The sequence below is a fragment of the Trichechus manatus genome, unplaced genomic scaffold (genome assembly GCF_000243295.1).
Source record: "Trichechus manatus latirostris isolate Lorelei unplaced genomic scaffold, TriManLat1.0 scaffold00169, whole genome shotgun sequence".
Classification (NCBI taxonomy): Eukaryota; Metazoa; Chordata; class Mammalia; order Sirenia; family Trichechidae; genus Trichechus; species Trichechus manatus.
Window position 1 is genome coordinate 1732335 of NW_004444105.1, and position 20428 is coordinate 1752762.

Below are 20428 nucleotides of genomic sequence, written 5' to 3' on the forward strand. Positions count from 1 at the left end.
GTTTTGGATCTTGTTGAGTATTGCTCTTTGGCCTAAGATGTGGTCTATTCTGGAGAACATTCCATGTGCATTGGAAAAGAATGTGTAATTTGCAGCTGTTGGATGGAGTGTTCTATATATGTCTATGAGGTCAAGTTGGCTGATTGTGCCCTTTTGGTCTTCTGTATCTTTGCTGAGTTTCATTTTAGTAGTTCTGTCCTTTACTGAGAGTGGTATGTTGAAGTTTCCTTCTATTATTGTGGAACTGTTAATTTCTCTTGTTGTTAGAGTTTGTTTTATGTATTTTGGCGCCCTGTCATTGGGTGCGTAGATGTTTATTATGGTTATGTCTTCATGATGGATAGTCCTCTTAAGCTTTATATAGTGTCCTTCTTTGTCTTTCATGGTGGAGTTTCTTTTAAAGTTTATTTTATCTGAGATTTGCATTGCCACTCTTGCTCTATTTTGGTAGTTGTTAGCTTGCTATATTTTTTTCTAACCTTTGACTTTTAATAAATTCACACCTTTATTTCTAAGGAGTGTCTCTTGTAGATGGCATATTGATGGATCCTGCTTTCTTAACCATTCTGTCACTCTCCATCTCCTTATGGGTGCATTGAGTCCATTTACACTCAGTGTAATTATTGATAGATGTGATTTTGTTGCTGTTATTTTGTAGTGTTTTTTTTTTTTTGTGGTGCTGACGTTTTGTTTGTTCTTCTTACTCTCCTGCTGAGTTCCTTTTGTTTGTGGATTCTTTTTTTCATTTCTTTTGTTTCTGTAGGTTTTGTTTTATCTGAGACTTTATGTTTGTTAACTTTCTTTGTGGTTATCATGAAATTTACCCTTATCTTTCTAAGTATGAAGCAGTTTATTATTACTTGGTATCACCTTGACTTCCTCTCCATTAGAGGCTTCTATATCTACACCGTTTATTTCTCTTTTATTGTTCTGATGTTGTTGTCATTTACCAATTAACTGCTTTGATTCCCTGTTGTATTTCTTTTGGTTTTGGATAGTCCTTGAGAGTTCATTTCCTAGATTGGTATCTGGCTGGTATGATCCTGCTTCCTAGATTATGCCTGTGAGCTGAAGTTGTTTGTTCCCAGATTGAAGAACTCTTTTTAATAATTCTTGTAAGTTTGGTTTGGTTTTTACATATTCCCTTAATTTCTGTTTTTTTTTTTTTTTTTTTTTTGGAAAAGTTCTAATATCACCATCAAATTTGAACAAGAGTTTTGCAGGATATATTATTCTTGGCTGACAATTTTTGTCTTTCGTGGTTTTATATATGTCATCTTATTGCCTTCTTTCCTGCATGGTTTCTGCGGAATAATCTGAGCTTAGTCTTATTATTTCTCCTCTGTATGTGACTTCTGTTTTTTCACGAGCTGCTCTCAGGATTCTTTGTCTTTGGTTTTGGCAAGTGTGATTATGGTATGTCTTGGTGATTTTCTTTTGCGGTCTATCCTATATGGGGTTCGTTGAGCTTCTTGGATGGACAACTTTTCATCTTTCATGATGCTGGGGAGGTTTTCTGTCAGCAGTTTTTCAATGATCCTCTCTGTGTTTTCTGTTTTCTCCCCCTGTTCTGGAACGCCAGTGACTCAAAAATTTTTGCTTTTGATTGTATCTTACATAACTCTCAGGGTCTCTTCATTTTTCTTTGTTCTTTTTTCTGAGTTTTCCTCAAACAGGGTTGTATCCAAGTGTTTGTCATCAATTCCACTGAGCCTGTCTCCCACAGTTTCAAATCTGCTCCTCAGCCATTCTATGGTACTGTTGGTTTCTGAAATCTTGTTGTTTATCTTTTGGATTTCTAATTGTTGTTTTTGTATAATTTCTAGTTGTGAATTTATTTGGCATTTTGTTCCTGCATTGTTTCCCCAAATTCTCCCATTTTTTTTGTCTGTATTTTCCATGAATTTGTCTGCCTTTTCCATGAATTTGTCTATTTTTTCTTCGTTTTTGTCTGCTTTTTGCTTCAACTCTTGGATAATTCTGAGTATTAGAGATTTTAATTCCCTATCAGGTAGTTCTACTGCTTTTTCTTCCACTGGAAAATAATCTGGTATTTTATTTCAGATGCCTACTGGAACAATCCTGTCTTCTTTTTATAAATGTTTTGCTACTGTCTGCTGTCTTTGGGACATTCAGTTGTTATTTTTCTTGTTTATTGACTGTAGATTTGTTTATTTCATCTTTTTTTTTTTTAATTTGGCTATGTCTGAGCAGGCGGGCTGTGTGTTCTTTGTTGTTTGCTTGTCTATAGGCACGATACTTTTCACCTCTTTCTCCAATTGGCAGGGTCATTCGCTCACATATGGTACAGCGAGGCAGGTCTAGCTGAAGAGGAGTTGCTTGGATGAGTTGTTTGTGGCACTTACTACAACCACCAGGGTGGACTGGTAATCAGTTCAGGGCAGGTTCTGGTAGGCTGTGACTGTACTGCCTGGTGGTGTGATGTTAATTGTATGGTGCAGGTAGGCAGGATGGAGACGGGAGATTGTGATGTGTGGATCTAATATGGGTATGGGAGAGAAGAGAGAGGAACAGGGGCCAAAAAACATACAAACAAACAAAAAAGAGTGCTAGGGGAGCTTGCCATTGGACTGGTTGTTTTTGGTACTTATTGCAGCCACCAGGGCGGGTTGGTAATCAGTGCAGGGCAGGTGCCGGTAGGCCATGCCTGTGCTGCTTGTGCTGTGATGTTAAGCTCATGGTGTAGGTAGGCAGGATGTACGGTGGAGATTGTTATGTGTGGAGCCAAGATAGATATGGGAGACAGGAGAGAAGAACAGGAGCCTAAAACATACAAACAAAAAAGAGTGCTAGGGGAGCTTGCTGTTGGAGTGGAGAGATGAGAGACTATGAAATGGGGAAAAACAAAAAGCAGAAGAAAAAGAAAAGAATGAATAAATAAAAATCATAAAGGAAGAAGAATAGCAAAGCTCCCAGGAATCCCACTGGTGTGGCTATGAGGTCTGGGGAAGTTGTTGTCAGGTGTTGCAGTACAGCCTGGCTAGCAGGCTTAGAGGTATTTGGTGCCAGGTATTCAGGGAACAGAAAGAGAAGGAAGGTATAGAGAGTCGAGAAACTGAGTAATGAGGAAAGACAAAAAGGGAAAAAGAGGGAAAAGAAAACAACACAAATGAAAAAAAAAAAAAAGAACAAGAAAAGCCCCCCCAAAACAGGAAAATAAAACCCAAGAAAAAAGAAAAGCCCTCAGGGATCCCTCTGCGCATCTGCATAAGCTGAGGGGATAGGTCCCAAGCTGCACAGCACCGTCTGGCATGAACGGGCATCCAACTCAAGAAAAGGAAAAGAAAACAAACAAACAATTCAAAACAAACAAACAAATAAAATCCCCGGGATCCCACCAGCACAGCAGCCCAGACCAGGAAGCACTTCCACACTCAAACAGAACTCTGCAGCCCCTCATGAAGAAGCAAAGATGGCACAGGGAGCGAGGTATTTGAGTGAAAGGAGGGGGAGGTGGTGAGAGGTAAGGAAGAAATCAAAACAAGTGGAAAAAAGCAACATCAGCAGCCAATAAATGGCACTCAGATAGCCACCGTTTGCTGGCGGGTGGAATCCAAGCAGCCGGTGCTTCCCAGACAAGAGACTGTGACTGTGGGAAGCAGAGGAGGCTGAGTGGGGGTGAAGAAGGGTTTGGGGTTTTAAAGTATATATCACAAATTACCAGTTGTTTTGTCTCGCAATGGAAGCTTCGTGAAGCTGCTTTCTCGTACCCCCTATTTGCTGGTCTCTGATAGGAATCCAAGATGGCAGATAGGCACTGCGTTAGCTGATTGGGGACCTCTGTATGCCTCTCTCCTCACTCTCCATTCTCTGTCAGTTTTCTCACTCCATTTGGTGCTTGGCTGAGTGCTTTATCTCTTCGTTTGATGTTTTAGGGTTTCAGGATGACTGTTTTCTCTGGCTTAGTTTTTCGGATCGTTGCTGTGGAGGGACGGCGTGGTGCTTCTGCCTTGAGCACCACTTTGCAGGAAGTGTCTTTGGTTTTTTAAAGATTCATGATATAGTGCCTAGGTGTAATTTTTTTTACAAGTATATTTACCTTGCTTTTGTTTTCTTTGCCTTTTGAATCGGTAGATTGACTGCTTTTTATCTGTTTGGAGTAAACCTTAGCCACTGTCTCTTCAAATAAATGTTCTGCTCATTTCTTGTTTTCTCTTTCCTTGGGACTCAAAAATGTTTTATACTTTCTTACTATAACCCCTTTGTCTCAGATTCCCATCTATGTTCTTTCCAAACCGTTGTTTCTCTAGTAACCATTCTAAATATTTTCTACTGACCTGTCTTTCTTTTCACTAATTCTTCAGCTGCTTCTAATCTGTTGTTAAAGACAACTATTGTGTGTGTGTGTGTTTAATAAGATATGTATGTTTTAAATTTCTATTTGGTACATTTTAAAATCTGTTAGGTAACTTTTAGAGTTTCATTTAATTTGATGAATGTTTCAAACTTTTATCTTATCTTTTTGCACAGAGAATGTATAGTTAATTTAATGTCTGTATCAGACAATTCTACTACCTGGAAATGCCTGAGTGTTAGATTCTGTTATCTATTATTATATAGCCCATGCTTTTCTCCCCCTGTGTTTAATGTTTAGTCATGATCTTGTTCTAGATATTGTATTTTAAAGAATTTTTGTGAAAATAATTTGAGACATAGTATGATACTATCTTCCTATGAAGGATTTCATGTTCTTTAGTGAGGAATCCCATACTCTTTAGCTAGGAGTCTGGAAGAACTGTAAATTATGATAATCAAAAAGCATTTTAAAGACGGCATTTTTGAGTCTATTCACATGACTCAAATCTAGGTTTCTGTCCTTGCAAGGGCTCGATGACTTCTCTCTCAACCTTGTTAAGATGCAGCCATTTGGAATCCTAAATACAATCAGACCCTGTTTCCTAAGTCCTCCACACTGGCAACATCCTGGACTTTAACATTCTCTCCTAAACCTGTGAGACTGTAGAAGTAGCTCAGCCTCTCATTTGCCATTTCTGGATTAGGAAATGCCCTTAAGACAAAACTTGACCTCACATCTGTGTTTATTTCTCTTGATTTCTATATCATGATATATTTTGCCTGGTAATTATTTACTACCTTGTTAAATATGTAATAGTTTAAGGAAATTTTTAAAAGTATTTTGTCCAGATTTCCAGGTGGACTTCAGTTGATGTGTTGTCTCAACTTCCCAGTATACAATTACTTGAAATGAAAACTAATTATACCCTACTCACTTAAATATTAATTAACTCTATTATTCTGACACATTCTGACTCCTGTAGCTAACTCAATCATTTTTTTTTTCCTTTATGGGATGGCTAGCTAGTAATTTACATTTATTCTTTTAAAATTAAGATGTTCTCTTTTTAAGCATCTACCTTTCATATAAACAACACAAAATAATCAATTATCATAGCTGGTTCTTATTATATTGTTATGAACCAAATGAAATCTCTATGAATAGTTCCTAGGTGGTGTAAATGTCAAACCATATATTAGTAACGTAAAATATTCAAGAATACATTACACAATTAAAACAGCAAGAGACCTTGGTTCAAATTTTAATTGTAATATATAGCAAGTTTTCTTCATTTGGTAAGCTAATTTATGTAAATCACAGTTTCTTAATTTGTTACAGCAGGGCCTTTGTTAGAAGTTTATCGTGAGACTTAAATGGATATAATTAGACAATGGACAATATCAATTATTTTTAAGAGGTAATATAATATAGTGGAAAAACATAAGATCTGAGATCAGACATCTGATTTCAAATTCTGGTAATTCCACTTGCATTCTTATTAGTCAGGTATTATCAGTTATGCTGCATAACAAACCACCCCAAGATTCATTAGAATGCAACAATTGCATGTATTTCTTTCTGCAAATTAACTGGCTGTTTGGCTAACCTAGGCTGGGGTCGTCTGGGTTTGTGTTAAGGCAGTAGGTTGGGCTTAAATCTGCTTTACATATTCCTTATTTTCTGCCAATAGGGACTACTTTGGATCTGTTATTTTAATGGCAACAGCAGAAGTACAAGATTCCAACCACAACTCTGCTGTGTAATGACCATTAATATTCTATTGGTCAAGGCAAGTCATATAATAAAAAAGTGAGTCAAGGATCAGGAAAGAACATTCTGCCAACCATAAAACATAAGTAAATGTCATGATGTGGCAAATATAACTCCTCCCATATACTTCTACCACATAGAGTTGTGTTGAGGGATATATTAAATGCCTCATGAATAAATTGTGAGGATTTGTATGCTCATGTGATGGATGCCTGTGTATGTATTTGAGGCTCACAAAAGTGAAATTATGGAAAGAGAGGACTGGCTTACCTTGCATGAATTTTCTTTTGGAGATTGATCCACCTATATTTAAAAGCTAGACGCAAAAGAGTTGGTGTCACTGCCGTTCCGTATATGAATAACTCTAGCATAATCTATACTTATCTTAGATCAGTTTCTAAAAGGAAGGGCTTTAAATCCTACCTTGAAAGGCACAAGCAAGTGTGGTTTACCTACTAATGGTATTCACACAAGATATTCATTTTTGACGTATCTCTTTTATCCACTTAAAGATTCTGTCTTGGGAACACGTTCCAATATAATAAAATGTCACTAATCAGGAAACTGCCAGGTTGAGTCAACAAATCCTTTACAGAGAAATATTTTTAAACTAGGAAATGGTAGAGTGGGGAATGTAATTCATTTCAGGCTGGATCACATAACTAAACACTTGGAAAATACTCATAGTCATATTATCAGCTTTAATGAGGAGTTGTTATTCACTTATTGTATACAAATATGGCTTAATATACTTTTTTGCTTTAATTCACTTGCTATTTTTCTAAGAGATTAAAATACAATGAACTATGCATACAGCACATAAGACATCTAAAGTGAGAATGTTGTGACAGTTAATGATTTTCAATTTCCTTGTAGATAGTCTACATGGGCTGGTGTGAAGCACGGGAGCAGGAACCCCTTCAGGACAGGATGTATTCTCCAACGTTTCTCGCCCTGAGAGGCTCGAGTCTTTACAAGTTTTTGGCACCTCCAGTAAGTATTTCTATTGAATCTTACTTATTGTCTCATGTTGACACAACAACTTGACATCTACTAAACAATAATTCATAGCATACCACCAATGTATTTTGAATTTCACATACAGGAAAAAAATAGAAATTAGTCAAAACGTTTCTAAAAATATTATTCTAAAAATATGACCTAGTCTTAAACAATTGCTTTATCAACCTTGAATAATCTACAAGTATATTTCTGTTTAGATAGTATATCTGGAAAATAATGGACCTAATTATAATATTGTTAAGAGTCTTATGCAGACTTTGGAAAAGAGATTTTAAGAAATATTTGTAAACATGTAACACCTTATTTTGTTAATTAGTTAATAAATATTAGGGGAATGGGTATATAAAGAGAAGACTAAAAGTAGAATAACCAGTTCTAAAGATTTGCTGTAGATGATAATATGTTTATCTATCTCTCATCATCAAAAGAAACTTGAAGAGACTTTTAAATTTATTTGACACTTTTAATTACTTGTAGTAAGCTTTACATCTTACATTTATTATTAGCAAGTAATAATTAGTGAACATCAAAATGATAGCATCATGGACTGCGTTAGTGTTGAGTCTATTCCAACCTTAGCCAAAGTTCTGTGAGTTCAAAGTTTAGATTACAGGATTTTCCTTTGCAAAAATCAAAACTGCATCCTGGTATCTATTACTATGACACTTAAAATATGTTTATCCATGTGTAACTAGTCTTTCTAAGTCAAATCAAGAATATGTTTGATGATGTCTTATAGTCTATGTTATAGCCAGAGGACTTTTCACTAAATATATATGGGTACCTATTACACCTAAGGTCTTGCTTTTGGAAGCATGTACCTGGCACAACAGTAGACCTCAAAAATATTTATTTAATATAAATAGCAAATGTCAGACTTCTCACTTTGCATGTCTAATCATGCACAGGGTCTAGGAATTATCAAGCCTGACTTACTGCTATTTTGAATATCTGTGTCTACAAAAAGTTCAAAGCACCAGGGAGTCAGGAAAAAATAATATTTTAACCTGTTCCTACTGTGAATAATTTCTTAGGACTAGACAGAGAGATATATGTTCCAAACATAAATACATGAAATGACTTCTTGGTGCTTTCATACTGCACCTGATGGCTTTTTTACATCATAACAGGACAAACTCAATATAAATTTTGTGTTTTCTTAAAAAATAAAGCCAGGTTGATATCTAGTGCTCTTATCTGTGTGTACCTGGTGGTAAACTGAGAAAAAATTACCTGTGTAGAATATAAATGCTTAATATTATATGTATAAAATATACACATTATTTAAAATACAGAGAGACATTGGGTATACAATTTAAATTTTTGCTGAAAGACTTGAAACAGTGATATGGTTTAAAACAGGAAAATCAAAACATTACGCATGGACATTTTTTAGAATAATTTCACAGTTGAGAGACTAAATAGATACACCTATGAATGTTTCACTTATTATGCACCATATTAAGCAAATAAGACAAACAGGGAAATATGGGCTATTTGTCTAAAATTAATGACACTATTTTCTCATCTTTAAAGGTCACCATCTGGGACTGGACTCGAGCTGAGAAAATTTTTTCCATTTATGAAATTATGTGCAAGATTCTCAAGGTATGAACAATAAGTACTAATTATTTTAACGATATCTTCTCAGCAAACAGTGGTTCTCGGCATCTTATGTAGCTTGTAAAAACAGGAAAAGACCAATAGAGAGAATTCAGAGCATGTTCAGTACCTCATAGCGTCTCAGTTAGCTTTCACGCATATTCTGCAATCCTGCAATAGGAGGGAGATGAGCAGAATCTTGGTGGGAATCCATAGAGGAAGGAGTAGAAAGTTCAGTTGGAAATAGTCTGAATTTAAACCACAACTGTTACCATAGTTTTTGTTTGTTTGTTTTGCTGATTAAAGTAGGGAAATAATTGGATAAATCCTGGGATTAGAATATGCAGAAAATATAAAGTCAAATGCAGATAAAAGTAATGTATTTTTATCTTGGGGTTAACCATCTCTTCAAGTGTGCAAAAGAACACAAAATTGTTGTAAGTCAAATTGCAATGATATACACAGGATTGTTCCCTTTTTCTAAAAAAAAAAAAAAAAAAAAATTCCAAAAAATTATTTTATAAACAAAACCAAAAATTGCCATTATAACCATATTTTATTTTGTAATTTATATCATTTTTTGTTGTTGTTGAGAATGTACACAGCAGACCATAGACCCATTCAACAATTTTTACATGCAGAATTCATTGACATTGATTACATTCTCCAAGTTTTGCAACCATTATCACTCTCTTTTCCAAATTGTTTCTCCCTCATTAACATAAACTAATACTATGTTTTAAACATAAACTCCCTAAGTTTCCTATCTAATCTTTTGAGTTGTTTTTGTCAATTTGACTTCATATATAGTTCTTAAAAGAGCACAATGCTCAAGGCAGGCATTCTTTACCAATTTAGCTAAACTGTTGTTTGGTTTTAAGAACATTTTAGGGGATAAGGTTTAAGGTCTAAAGATTATCCCAGCGCAATAGATTTGGAAGTTCATCCAGCCTCTATGGTTCCAGAAAATCTGGATTCCATGGGAATATGAAATTCTGTTCTGTAATTTATAGCTTTTAATCAGGATAAAAAAATCTTCTGTAGAATCTTAGATAAAAAAATTCAGTAATGGTAGCCAAGCATCATCCTGTTCATGGTTTCATGGGCTATCCCAGTTAATTGGTCTAATATCATGTTTAGTGTTTCTGTTTCATCTCCTAGTATGTGGTGCCTGTGTCCTTAAAAGCTTGCAAACAGCCATCCAAGGTACAATAATTGGTCTCTATTAACCTGGAGCAATAGAGGAAGAAGGAGAGACAAGAATAAGAAGAAGAAATGGAATGTGTGGTTAATTGTCTCCATGTGCAACTGCATCCATTGTCATGAGACTAGCAGCACTGGATGGAGCTCACCTACCATTTTAACCATTTTTAAGTGTACAATTCAGTGACATTAATTACTTTTCCCATGTTGTATAACCATCACCACTATCTATTTCCAAATATATGTCATCACCCCAAACAGAAACTCAATATGCCTTAAGCAATAATTTCACATTTCCCCCACCCACTCACCACTGCTGTTGTTCTTAAGCGCTCTTTAGTTGGTTCCAACTTATAGAGACCACATGTACAATAGAAAGAAACACTGCCAGATCCTTCACCATCCTCACGATCACTGTTATATTTGAGCCCGTTGTGACAGCCACTGTTTCAATCAGTCCCATAGAGGATCTTCTTCTTTTTTGCTAACCCTCTACTTTACCAAGCATGACGTCTTTCTCCAGGCACTGTTCCTTCCTGATAACTTGTCCAAAGTACATGAGAGAAAGTCTCGCCATCCTCGCTTCCAAGGAGCATTCTGGCCGTACTACTTCCAAGACAGATTTGTTCGTTCTTCTGGAAGTCCATGGTATATTCAATATTCTTCACCAACACCGTAATTCAAAGGTGTCAATTCTTCATCTGTCTTCCTTATTCATTGCCCAGATTTTGCATGCATATGCAGCAGTTGAAAATACCATGGCTTGGGTCAGGCATACCCTAGTCCTCAAAGTAAAATCTTTGCTTTTTAACACTTTAAACAGGTGTTTTCCAGTAGATTTGCCCAATGCAATACACCATTTGATTTCTGAACTTCTGCTTCCATGGGTGTTGATTGTGGATCCAAGTAAAATGATATCCTTAACAACTTCAATCTTTCCTTCATTTATCATAATGTTGTTTATTGGTCCAGTTGTGAGGATTTTTGTTTCTTGAGGTTGAGGGGAAATCCATACTGAAGGCTGTAGTCTTTAATCTTCATCAGTAAATGCTTCAAGTCCTCTTCCCTTTTAGCAAGCAAAATTGTATCATTTGCATATTGCAGGTTGTTAATGAGTCTTCCTCCAGATGACAGGATTCTTCTTCATAAAGTCCAGCTTCTCGAATTATTTGCTCACAAATTGAATAAGTATGGTGAAAAGATACAACCCTGACACATAACTTTCCTGAGTTTAAACCATGCAGTATCCCCTTGTTCTGTTCAAAAAACGTCCTCTTGGACTATGTACAGGTTCCTCATGAGCACAAATAAGTGTTCTGGAATTCCCATTCTTCCCAATGTTATCCATAGTTTGTATGATAGACACAGTCTAATGACTTTGCCTAGTCAATAACACACAAGTAAACATCTTTCTGGTATTCTCTGCTTTCAGCCAAGACCCATCTGACATCAGCAATGATATCCCACACTTCACATCATCTTCTGAATCCAGCTTGAGTTTCTGGCAGTTCCCTGTCAATGTACTGCTGCAACGACTTTTGAATGATCTTCAGCAAAAATTTACTTGTAGGTGGAATTAATGATACTGTTCAATAATGTCTGCATTCTGTTGGATCACTTATCTTCGGAATGGGGACAAATATGGATCTCTTCTAGTTGGTTGGCCAGGTAGCTGTCTTCTAAATTTCTTGGCATAGACAAGTAAGCACTTCCAGTGGGGCAACCATTTGTTGAAACATCTCAACTGGTATTCCATGAATTCCTGGAGCCTTGTTTTTCACCAATGCCTTCAGTGCAGCTTGGACTTCTTCCTTCAATAACATCAGTTATTGATCACATGCTATCTCCTGAAATCACTGAATGCTGATCTATTCTTTTCGGTAGAGTGACTCTGTGTATTCCTCCCATCTCCTTTTGATGCTTCCTGTGTCATTCAATATTTTGCTCATAGATTCCTTCAAAATTGCAACTTGAGGACTGAATTTTTATTTCAGTTCTTTCAGCTTGAGAAATGCTGAACATGTTCTTCCCTTTTGGTTTTCTAAGTCCAGGTCTTTGCACATATCGTTATAATACTTTGTCTTCTTGAGCTGCCCTTTGAAATCTTCTGTTCAGCACTTTTACTTCGTCATTTCTTCTATTTGTTTTAGTTACTCGACCTTCAAGAGCAAGTTTCAGAGTCTCTTCCGACATCCATTTTGGTCTTCTCTTTCTTTCTTGTGTTTTTAATGAACTTTTGCTTTCTTTATGTATGATGTCTTTGATATCTTCCCACAACACTCCTGATCTTTGGTCTTTAGTGTTCAATGCGTCAATTATATTCTTGAGATACTCTCTAAATTCAGGTAGGATATACTCAAATTCGTACTTTGGCTCTGGTGGACTTTTTCTAATTGTTTTCAACTTGAACTTGAACTTGCATATGAGCAATTGATGGTGTGTTCTGCAGTCTGTCCCTGAGTTTGTTCTGACTGATGATATTGAAATTTTCCATCATCTCTTTCCACAGATGTACTCAGTTTTGTTCCTGTGTTTTCCAATTGGTGAGGTCCACTCGTATAATCATCAACTATGTTGTTGAAAACGGTATTTGCAATGAAGAAGTCTTTAGTCTTGAAAATTTCTATCATGCGATCTCCGGCTTCGTGTCTATCACCAAGGCCATATTTTCCAACTACCAATCTTTCTTCTTCATTTACAACTTTTGGATTCCAACCACCAGTAATTATAAATGCATCTTGATTGCTTGTTTGATCAATTTCAGGCTGCAGAAGTTGGTAAACATCTTCAATATCCTCATCTTTGGCATTAGTGGTGTGTAAATTTGAATAATAATTGTATTAACTGGTCTTCCTTGTAGCCGTATGGGTATTATCCTATCACTGACAGTGTTGTGCTTCAGGATAAATCTTGAAATGTTCTTTGGACAATGAACATGACACCATTCCTCTTTGATTTGTCATTCCCAGCCTAGTAGATTATACGATTATCTGATTCAAAATAGCCAATACCAGTCCATTTCAGCTCACTATTGACTAGGACATTGATCTTTATTTGTTCCATTTCATTTTTGATGATTTCCAATTCTCCTAGATTCATACTTGGTACATTCCACATTCTGATCATTAATGGGCATTTGCAGCTGTTTCTTCTCATTATGAGTCTTTCCACATTAGCAAATGAAGGTCCTGAAAGCTTGACTCCATCCATGTCATTGAGGTCGACTCTATTTTGAGGAGGCAGCTTTTCCCCAGTTGTATTTTGACTGTCTTCCAACCTGAGGGGCTCATCTCTTGGCACTATATCAAACAATGTTTCACTGCTATTCATAAAGTTTTCACTGGCCAATTTTTTCAGAATTAGACTGTCACGTCCTTCCTATTCTATCATCTTATTCTGGAAGGTCCGCTGAAGCGTCTCCAGCAAGAGTGACCCTGCTGGTATTTGAAATACAGGTGGCAAACTTTCCAATATCGTAACAACCTGCAAGCCACCACATTATGACAAACTGAGAGACACGTGACCCACCCTTAGTAACCACTAATAATTTTTTTCTGTGCATGTACTTACTGTAGATATTCCATAAGCATGAGATCATACAATGTTTGTCCTTTTGTATCTCACTTGTTTCACTCAGCGTATTTTAAAGTTTCATCCATTTTGTAGTATGTATCAATATTCATTTAACTTTTTGGCTGAATAATATTTCATTGTACAGCTAGACAAAATTTTGTTTATTCATTTATCTGTTAATGGACATTTGGGTTTTTTTCACCTTTGAGCTATTGTGGATAATGCTGCAAAGAACCTAGATATCACAGGAGTTTTTCAATAACCAGTCACCAAGAATTCTGTAAAATTTCAAATGGTTTCTGTAGGTATTTGTAAGACTTAAAACAGAAATAATGTCCATTCAGTTTCTATTCTAGAGTCTGAATGCTTGGGTACATTGATAATTAAATCCTTGCTTATGGTTGACCTTGCTAGTGGAACCTAGGAGAGACCACAACCCTACATTTTACATCAATTGTTTCTGTTCCACTTAAAGACTTATTAGAGTAGAAAATGTTGGGACATTTAAAATATACTGAAATATATAAAAAATGTATGGAGGTAGAGATGGAAAAATTTTGACCACATTAAAAGTTCCTAATTTTCCTTCTCTGCAGTGTCTTGTGGTCATAATGATGTACAACTCTGGAATAGTTGAGTTCATTGCTTTCTTTTTTTTCCCTAATTTTTATTTATTCATTTTTTTTTTTTTTACCCTTTTCCTTTTCTTCATTTCTCAGTCTTTCATCTATCCACTCCAATGGCAAGGTCACTTAACACTCTTTTCTTTGTTTGCTTTTGGCTGCTGTTTCTCTCCCCTCTTTCCCATACCGATCTTAGCACCACACATCACAGTCTACTCCCTCTTTTCTGCTCACCTGCACCGTGTGCTGAACATCACATCTGCAAAGCAGCACATGCACAGCCTACCTGAACCTGGTTTGCACTGATTCCAGGCCCACCCTATCACCCCTAGTACATGCCACAAACAACCCATCCCAGAAAACCTGTTTCAGCTGAGCCTGCCCTGCTGCACCACACCTGAGAGACTGACCCTGCCCATTGGACAAAGAGGTGAAAAGTATCATACCCACAGATGGTCAAACAACAAAGAACACACAGCCTACCTGCTCAGACATAACCAACTAAAACAAAAAACAGGATGAAACAAACAAATCTACAATCAATAAAGGAGAAAAATAACTACTGAATGTCCTGAAGAGAGCAGACAGTATCAAAACATTTTTAAAAAAAAAAACAGGACAGCATGGTTCCAGTAGGCATCCAAAATAAAACACCAGATGACATTCCATAGAAGAAAAGGCACTAGAACTATCAGATAGGGAATTTAAATCTCTAAAATTAAGAGCCATCCAAGAGTTGAAGCAAACAGGGGACAAAAATGGGGAAAAAATAGACAAATTCATGGAAATGGCAGAAAAATTCTTGCGAAATATAGACAAAAATGGAAAAATTTAGCAAAATAATACACGAACAAACTGAGAAAATAAATTCACAACTAGAAATCATACAAAACTAACAATTAGAAGTCCAAAAGATAAACCACAAGATTTCAGAAACAGACAGTTTCATACGAGGGCTGAGGAGCAGGTTTGAAATGATGGAAGACAGAATCAGTGAAATCGAAGACAGACACTTGGATACAACCCTGTTTGAAGAAAAATCAGAAAAAAAAAATAAAGAAACTCTGAGAATTATGTTAAATACAATGAAAGACAAAAATTTATGAGTGACCGGAGTTCCAGAACTGGGGGAGAAAACAGAAAACACAGAGAGGATCACTGAAGAACTGTTGACAGAAAACTTCCCAATATCATGAAAGCTGAAAAGTGGACTATCCGAGAAGGTCAACGAACCCCATATAGGAGAGACACCAAAAGAAAACCACCAAGGCATAGCATAAACACATTAGCTAAAACCAAAGAAAAACAAAGAATCCTGAGAACAGCTCGAGAAAAATGAAAAACTCACATACAGAGGAGAAAGAATCAGACTAAGCTTGGATTATTTGGGAGAAACCATGCAGGCAAGAAGGCAATGGGATATCATATATAAAAAACTGAAAGAAAAAAATTCCCAGCCAAGAATAATATATCCTACAAAACTCTCATTCAAATATGATGGTGAAATTAGGACATTTCCAGATAAAAAGAAATTAAGGGAATATGTAAAAACCAATCAAAACTTACAAGAATTATCAAAGGGAGTCCTTCAATCTGAAAACAAACAACATCAGACCACAGGATGAATCTAGGACACGGGATCATAACCACCAGATACCAACCTAGGAAATGAACTACCAAGGACTATTACAAACCAAAAGAATTACAACAGGGAACCAGACATATTAATCTGTAAATGAAAACAACGTCAGAACAATAAAAGAGGGAATAAACTGTGTAGGTATAGAAGCTTCTAACAGAGGGGAAAGTAAGGTGAAACCAAGTAATAATAGACTGATTCAAACCTAGGAAGATAAGAGTACATATCAAGGTAACCATGAAGAAAGCTAACAAACCTACTCATCAAAATAAAGAAGAACATAAAGTCTCAGTAAAAAAAAATCTATAAAAACAAAATAAAGGAAAAAAAATCCACAAACAAAAGGAATTCAGCACAGGAGGGTAAGAGGAACAAAGAAAACCTTAGCACCACAAAAAAAGTACCACAAAATGACAGCAATAAACTCACACTTGTCAATAATTACACTGAATGCAAATGGACTAAATGCACACATAAAGAGAGATGGAGAGAGACAGAATGGATTAAAAAAAAAACAAAAGGATCCATCAACATGCTGTCTACAAGAGACACACCTTAGAAACAAACATGTAAATTTATTAAAAATTAAAGGATAGAAACAATATATCAAGCAAACAGCTACCAAAAAAGAGCAGGAGTGGCAGTGCTAATCTCAGATAAAATAGAGTTTAAAACAAAATCCACCATAAAAGAAAAAGGTTACTATATAGTGATTAAAGGGATGATCCACCATGAAGAGATAACCATAATAAACATTTACACACCTGATGACAGGACTCCTAATACATAAAAAAAACTCAAACATCACTGAAAAGAAATTGACACTTCCACAATAATAGTAGACTTCAACACACCACTCTTCGTAAAAAATAGAGCATCTAGAAAGAAACTCAGCAAAGATACAGAAGACCAAAAGGGCAAAATCAGCCAACTTGACCTCATACATTTATATAGAACACTCCACCCACCAGTTGCAAAGTACACATTCATTTCCAATGCACATGGAATCTTCTCCAGAATAAACCATATCTTAGGCCACAGAGCAACCCTCAAAAAAATCCAAAACATTGAGATAATGCAAAGTATCTTCTATTAATACAATGTCATAAAGGTAAAAATTAATAACAGAAAGAGCAAGGAAAAAAAGTCAATTACATGGAAACTGAATAACACCCTGCTTACAGATGACTGGGTAATAGAAGAAATCAGAAATGGAATAAAAAAATTCCTAAAATCAAAACGAGAATGAAAACACATCATACCAAAACCTTTGGGACACAGCAAAGGCAGTCCTCAAAAGACAATTTATAGCAGTAGATGCACACATTGAAAAACAAGAAAGGGACAGAATCAAAATGTTAACTACAGAACTCCAACAAATAGAAAGAGAACAGCAAAAACAGCCCACAGCCACTATAAAAAAGGAAATAATAAAGATCAGAGCAGAAATAAATGAAATAGAGAATAGAAAAACAATAGCAAGAATCAACAAAACTAAAAGTTGGTTTTTTGAAAGGATGAACAAAATTGACAAACCACTGACTGGACTGACAAAAGAAAAACAGGAGAGGAAGCAAATAACCCAAATAAAAAATGAAATGAGAGACATTACAACAGATCCAACTGAAATAAAAAGGACCATAACAGAATATTATGAAAAACTATATTCCAACAAATTTGAAAACCTAGAGGAAATGGATAAATTTCTAGAAACACACTACCTACCCAACCTACAACAAAGTGATGTTGAAAATCTGAACAGACCCATAACAAGAGAAGAGATTGAAAAGATAATAAAAAAAGAAACTTCTCACAAAAAAAAAGCTCTGGCCTAGATGGCTTCACTGGAGAATTCTACCAAACATTCAGAGAAGAGCTTATACCAATACTAATCAAACTATTTCAGAACATAGAAAAGGAAGAGATACTTCTGAATTCATTTTATGAAGCCAGCATAGCCCTGATGCCAAAACCAGGCAAAGATACCACAAAAAAAGAAAATTACAGACCAATATCTCTCATAAATTTAGATGCAAAAATTCTCAACACAATTCTAACCAACAGAATTCAGCATCATATTAAAAACTAATACACCACAACAAAGTAGGATTCATACCAGGTAAGCAAGGATAGTTTAACATTAGAAAATCAATCAAAGTAAACCATCACATAAATAAAAGGAAGGAAAAGAATCACATTATAATCTCAACTGATGCAGAAAAGGCATTTGACAATATCCAAAACACACATTCCTGATAAAAACTCTCAATAAAATAGGTATAGAAGGGAAATTTCTCAATATAATACAAGGCATCTATGCAGAGCCAACAGCCAACATCATTCTTAATTCAGAGAGGCTGAAATCATTCCCCTGTGAACAGAAACTAGACAAGGATGTCCTTTATCACCACTCCTATTTAACGTTGTGCTGGAAGTCCTGGCTAGAGGAATAAGGCAAGAAAAAGAAATAAAGGGCATCCAGATTGGTAATGAAGAAGTTAAACAGTCCCTGTTTGTGGATGATGTGATACTATACATAGAAAACCCTAAAGACTCCATGAGAAAATTACTGGAACCAATAGAAAGATTCAACAGTGTAGCAGGATACAAGATATACATACAAAAATCGGTTGGATACCTACACACCAATAAAGGGAATGAATACCATGCTCATGGATAGGTAGACTAAACACTGTGAAAATGACAATTCTACCCAAAGCAACCTTCAAATACAGTAAAATCCCGATTCAAACACCAACAGCGTTCTTTAAAGAGATGGAAAAACTAATCATTAACTTTATATGGAAAGGAAAGAAGCCCTGAATAAGTAAAGCACTATTGAAGAAGAAGAATAAAGTAGGAGGACTTGCACTATTTGACTTCAGAACCTACTACACAGCTATGGCAGTCAAAACAGCCTGATACTTGTACAACGACAGATACATTGACCAATGTAACAAAATTGAGAACCCAGATGTAAATCCATCCACCTGCGGTCACCTGATCATCAACAAGTGCCCAACTACATCAAATGGGGAAAAGACAGTCCTTTTAACAAATGATGCTGGCAAAACTGGATATTCATCTGCAGAAAAATGAAACAGGACCCATACCTCACACCGTATACAAAAACTACTTCAAAATGGATCAAAGACCTGAATATAAAGCCTAAATCTATAAAGTTCATAGAAGAAAAAATAAGACCAACACTTCAGGCCTTAATACATGGCATTAACAGGATACAAACCACAAACCAACAACATGCAAAATCCAGAAGATAAGCTAGATAACTGGGATCTTCTAAAAATTAAACACTTATGCTCATCAAAGGATTCACAAAAAGAGTAAAAAGAGAAACTACGGACTGGGGAAAAATTTTTGGACAGTACAACTCAGACCAAGGTCTAATCTCTAAAATCTACAAGAAAATCTAACGCCTCTACAACAAAAAGAGAAACAATCCAATTAAAAAATGGGCAAAGGAAATGAATACACACTTCCCCAAAGAAAACATTCAAACAGCCAACAGACACATGAGGAAATGCTCATGATCACTAGCCATTAGAGAAATGCAAATCAAAACTACAACGAGATACCTTCTCACGCCGGCATTACTGGCACAAATCAAAAACACTAGAAATAACAAATGTTGGAGAGGCTGCAGGGAGATTGGAACTCTTATGCACTGCCGGTGGAAATGCAAAATGGTACAACCATTTTGGAAAAAGGTATGGCACTTCCTCAAAAAACTAGAAACTGAAATACCATATGATACAGCAATCCCACTCCTTGGAATATATCCTAGAGAAATAAGAACCTTCACACGAATAGACATATGCACACCCATGTTCGTTGCAGCATTGTTCATAATACCAAAAAGATGGAAACAACCTAGATGCCCATCAACAAACAAATGGATAAACAAACTATGGTACATACACACTATGGAATACTATGCAATGACAAAGAACAGTGATGAATCTGGGAAGCATCTCACAATGTAGATTAATCTGGAGGGCATTTTGCTGAGTGAAATAAGTCAACCAGATAAGGACAAATATTGTATGAGACCACTACTATAAAAACTCATGAAAAGGTTTACACACAAAAAGAAACAATTTTTGATGGTTACGAGGGAGACGAGGGGAGGGGAGAGAAAAACACTTAATAGATAATAAAAAATGATAATTTTGGTGCAGGGTAAGATGGTACACAATACCAGGGAAGCCGGCATAACTTGCACCAGGAAACGTCAGGGAAGCTCCGTACACACATCCAAACTCCCTGAGGGACCGAATTGCTGGGCAGACGGCTGTGGGGACTACGGTCTCAGGGAACATCTAGCTCAGTGGGCATAACATATTTTATAAAGAAAATCTTTACATTCTACTTTGGGGAATAGTGTCTGGGGTCTAAAAGCCTGTAAGCAGCCATCTAAGGTACTCCACTGGTCTCACCCCTTCGGGAGCAAGGGAGAATGAAGAAAACAAGATACATGGGAAAGATTTGTCTAAAGGACTAATGGACCTCAACTACCACAGTCTCCACGTGACTGAGTCCAGTTACAACTAGATGGTGCCTGGCTACCACCACTGACTACTCTGACAGGGATCACAACAGAGGGTCCTGGACAGAGCTGGAGAAAAATGTAGAACAAAATTCTAACTCACAAAAAAA

At 36.1% G+C, this 20428-nt stretch overlaps 1 protein-coding gene across 1 annotated transcript in view; it reads left to right on the top strand.

Moving 5' to 3' along the window:
• Positions 1-20428, top strand: part of SNTG1 (syntrophin gamma 1) — a 664017-nt gene that overhangs the window by 454118 nt on the left and 189471 nt on the right. The window contains exons 12-13 of the mRNA XM_004386583.2: positions 6965-7081; positions 8648-8719. Of these exons, the coding sequence (XP_004386640.1) occupies positions 6965-7081; positions 8648-8719 (189 nt within the window). The remainder of the gene's footprint in view (positions 1-6964; positions 7082-8647; positions 8720-20428) is intronic.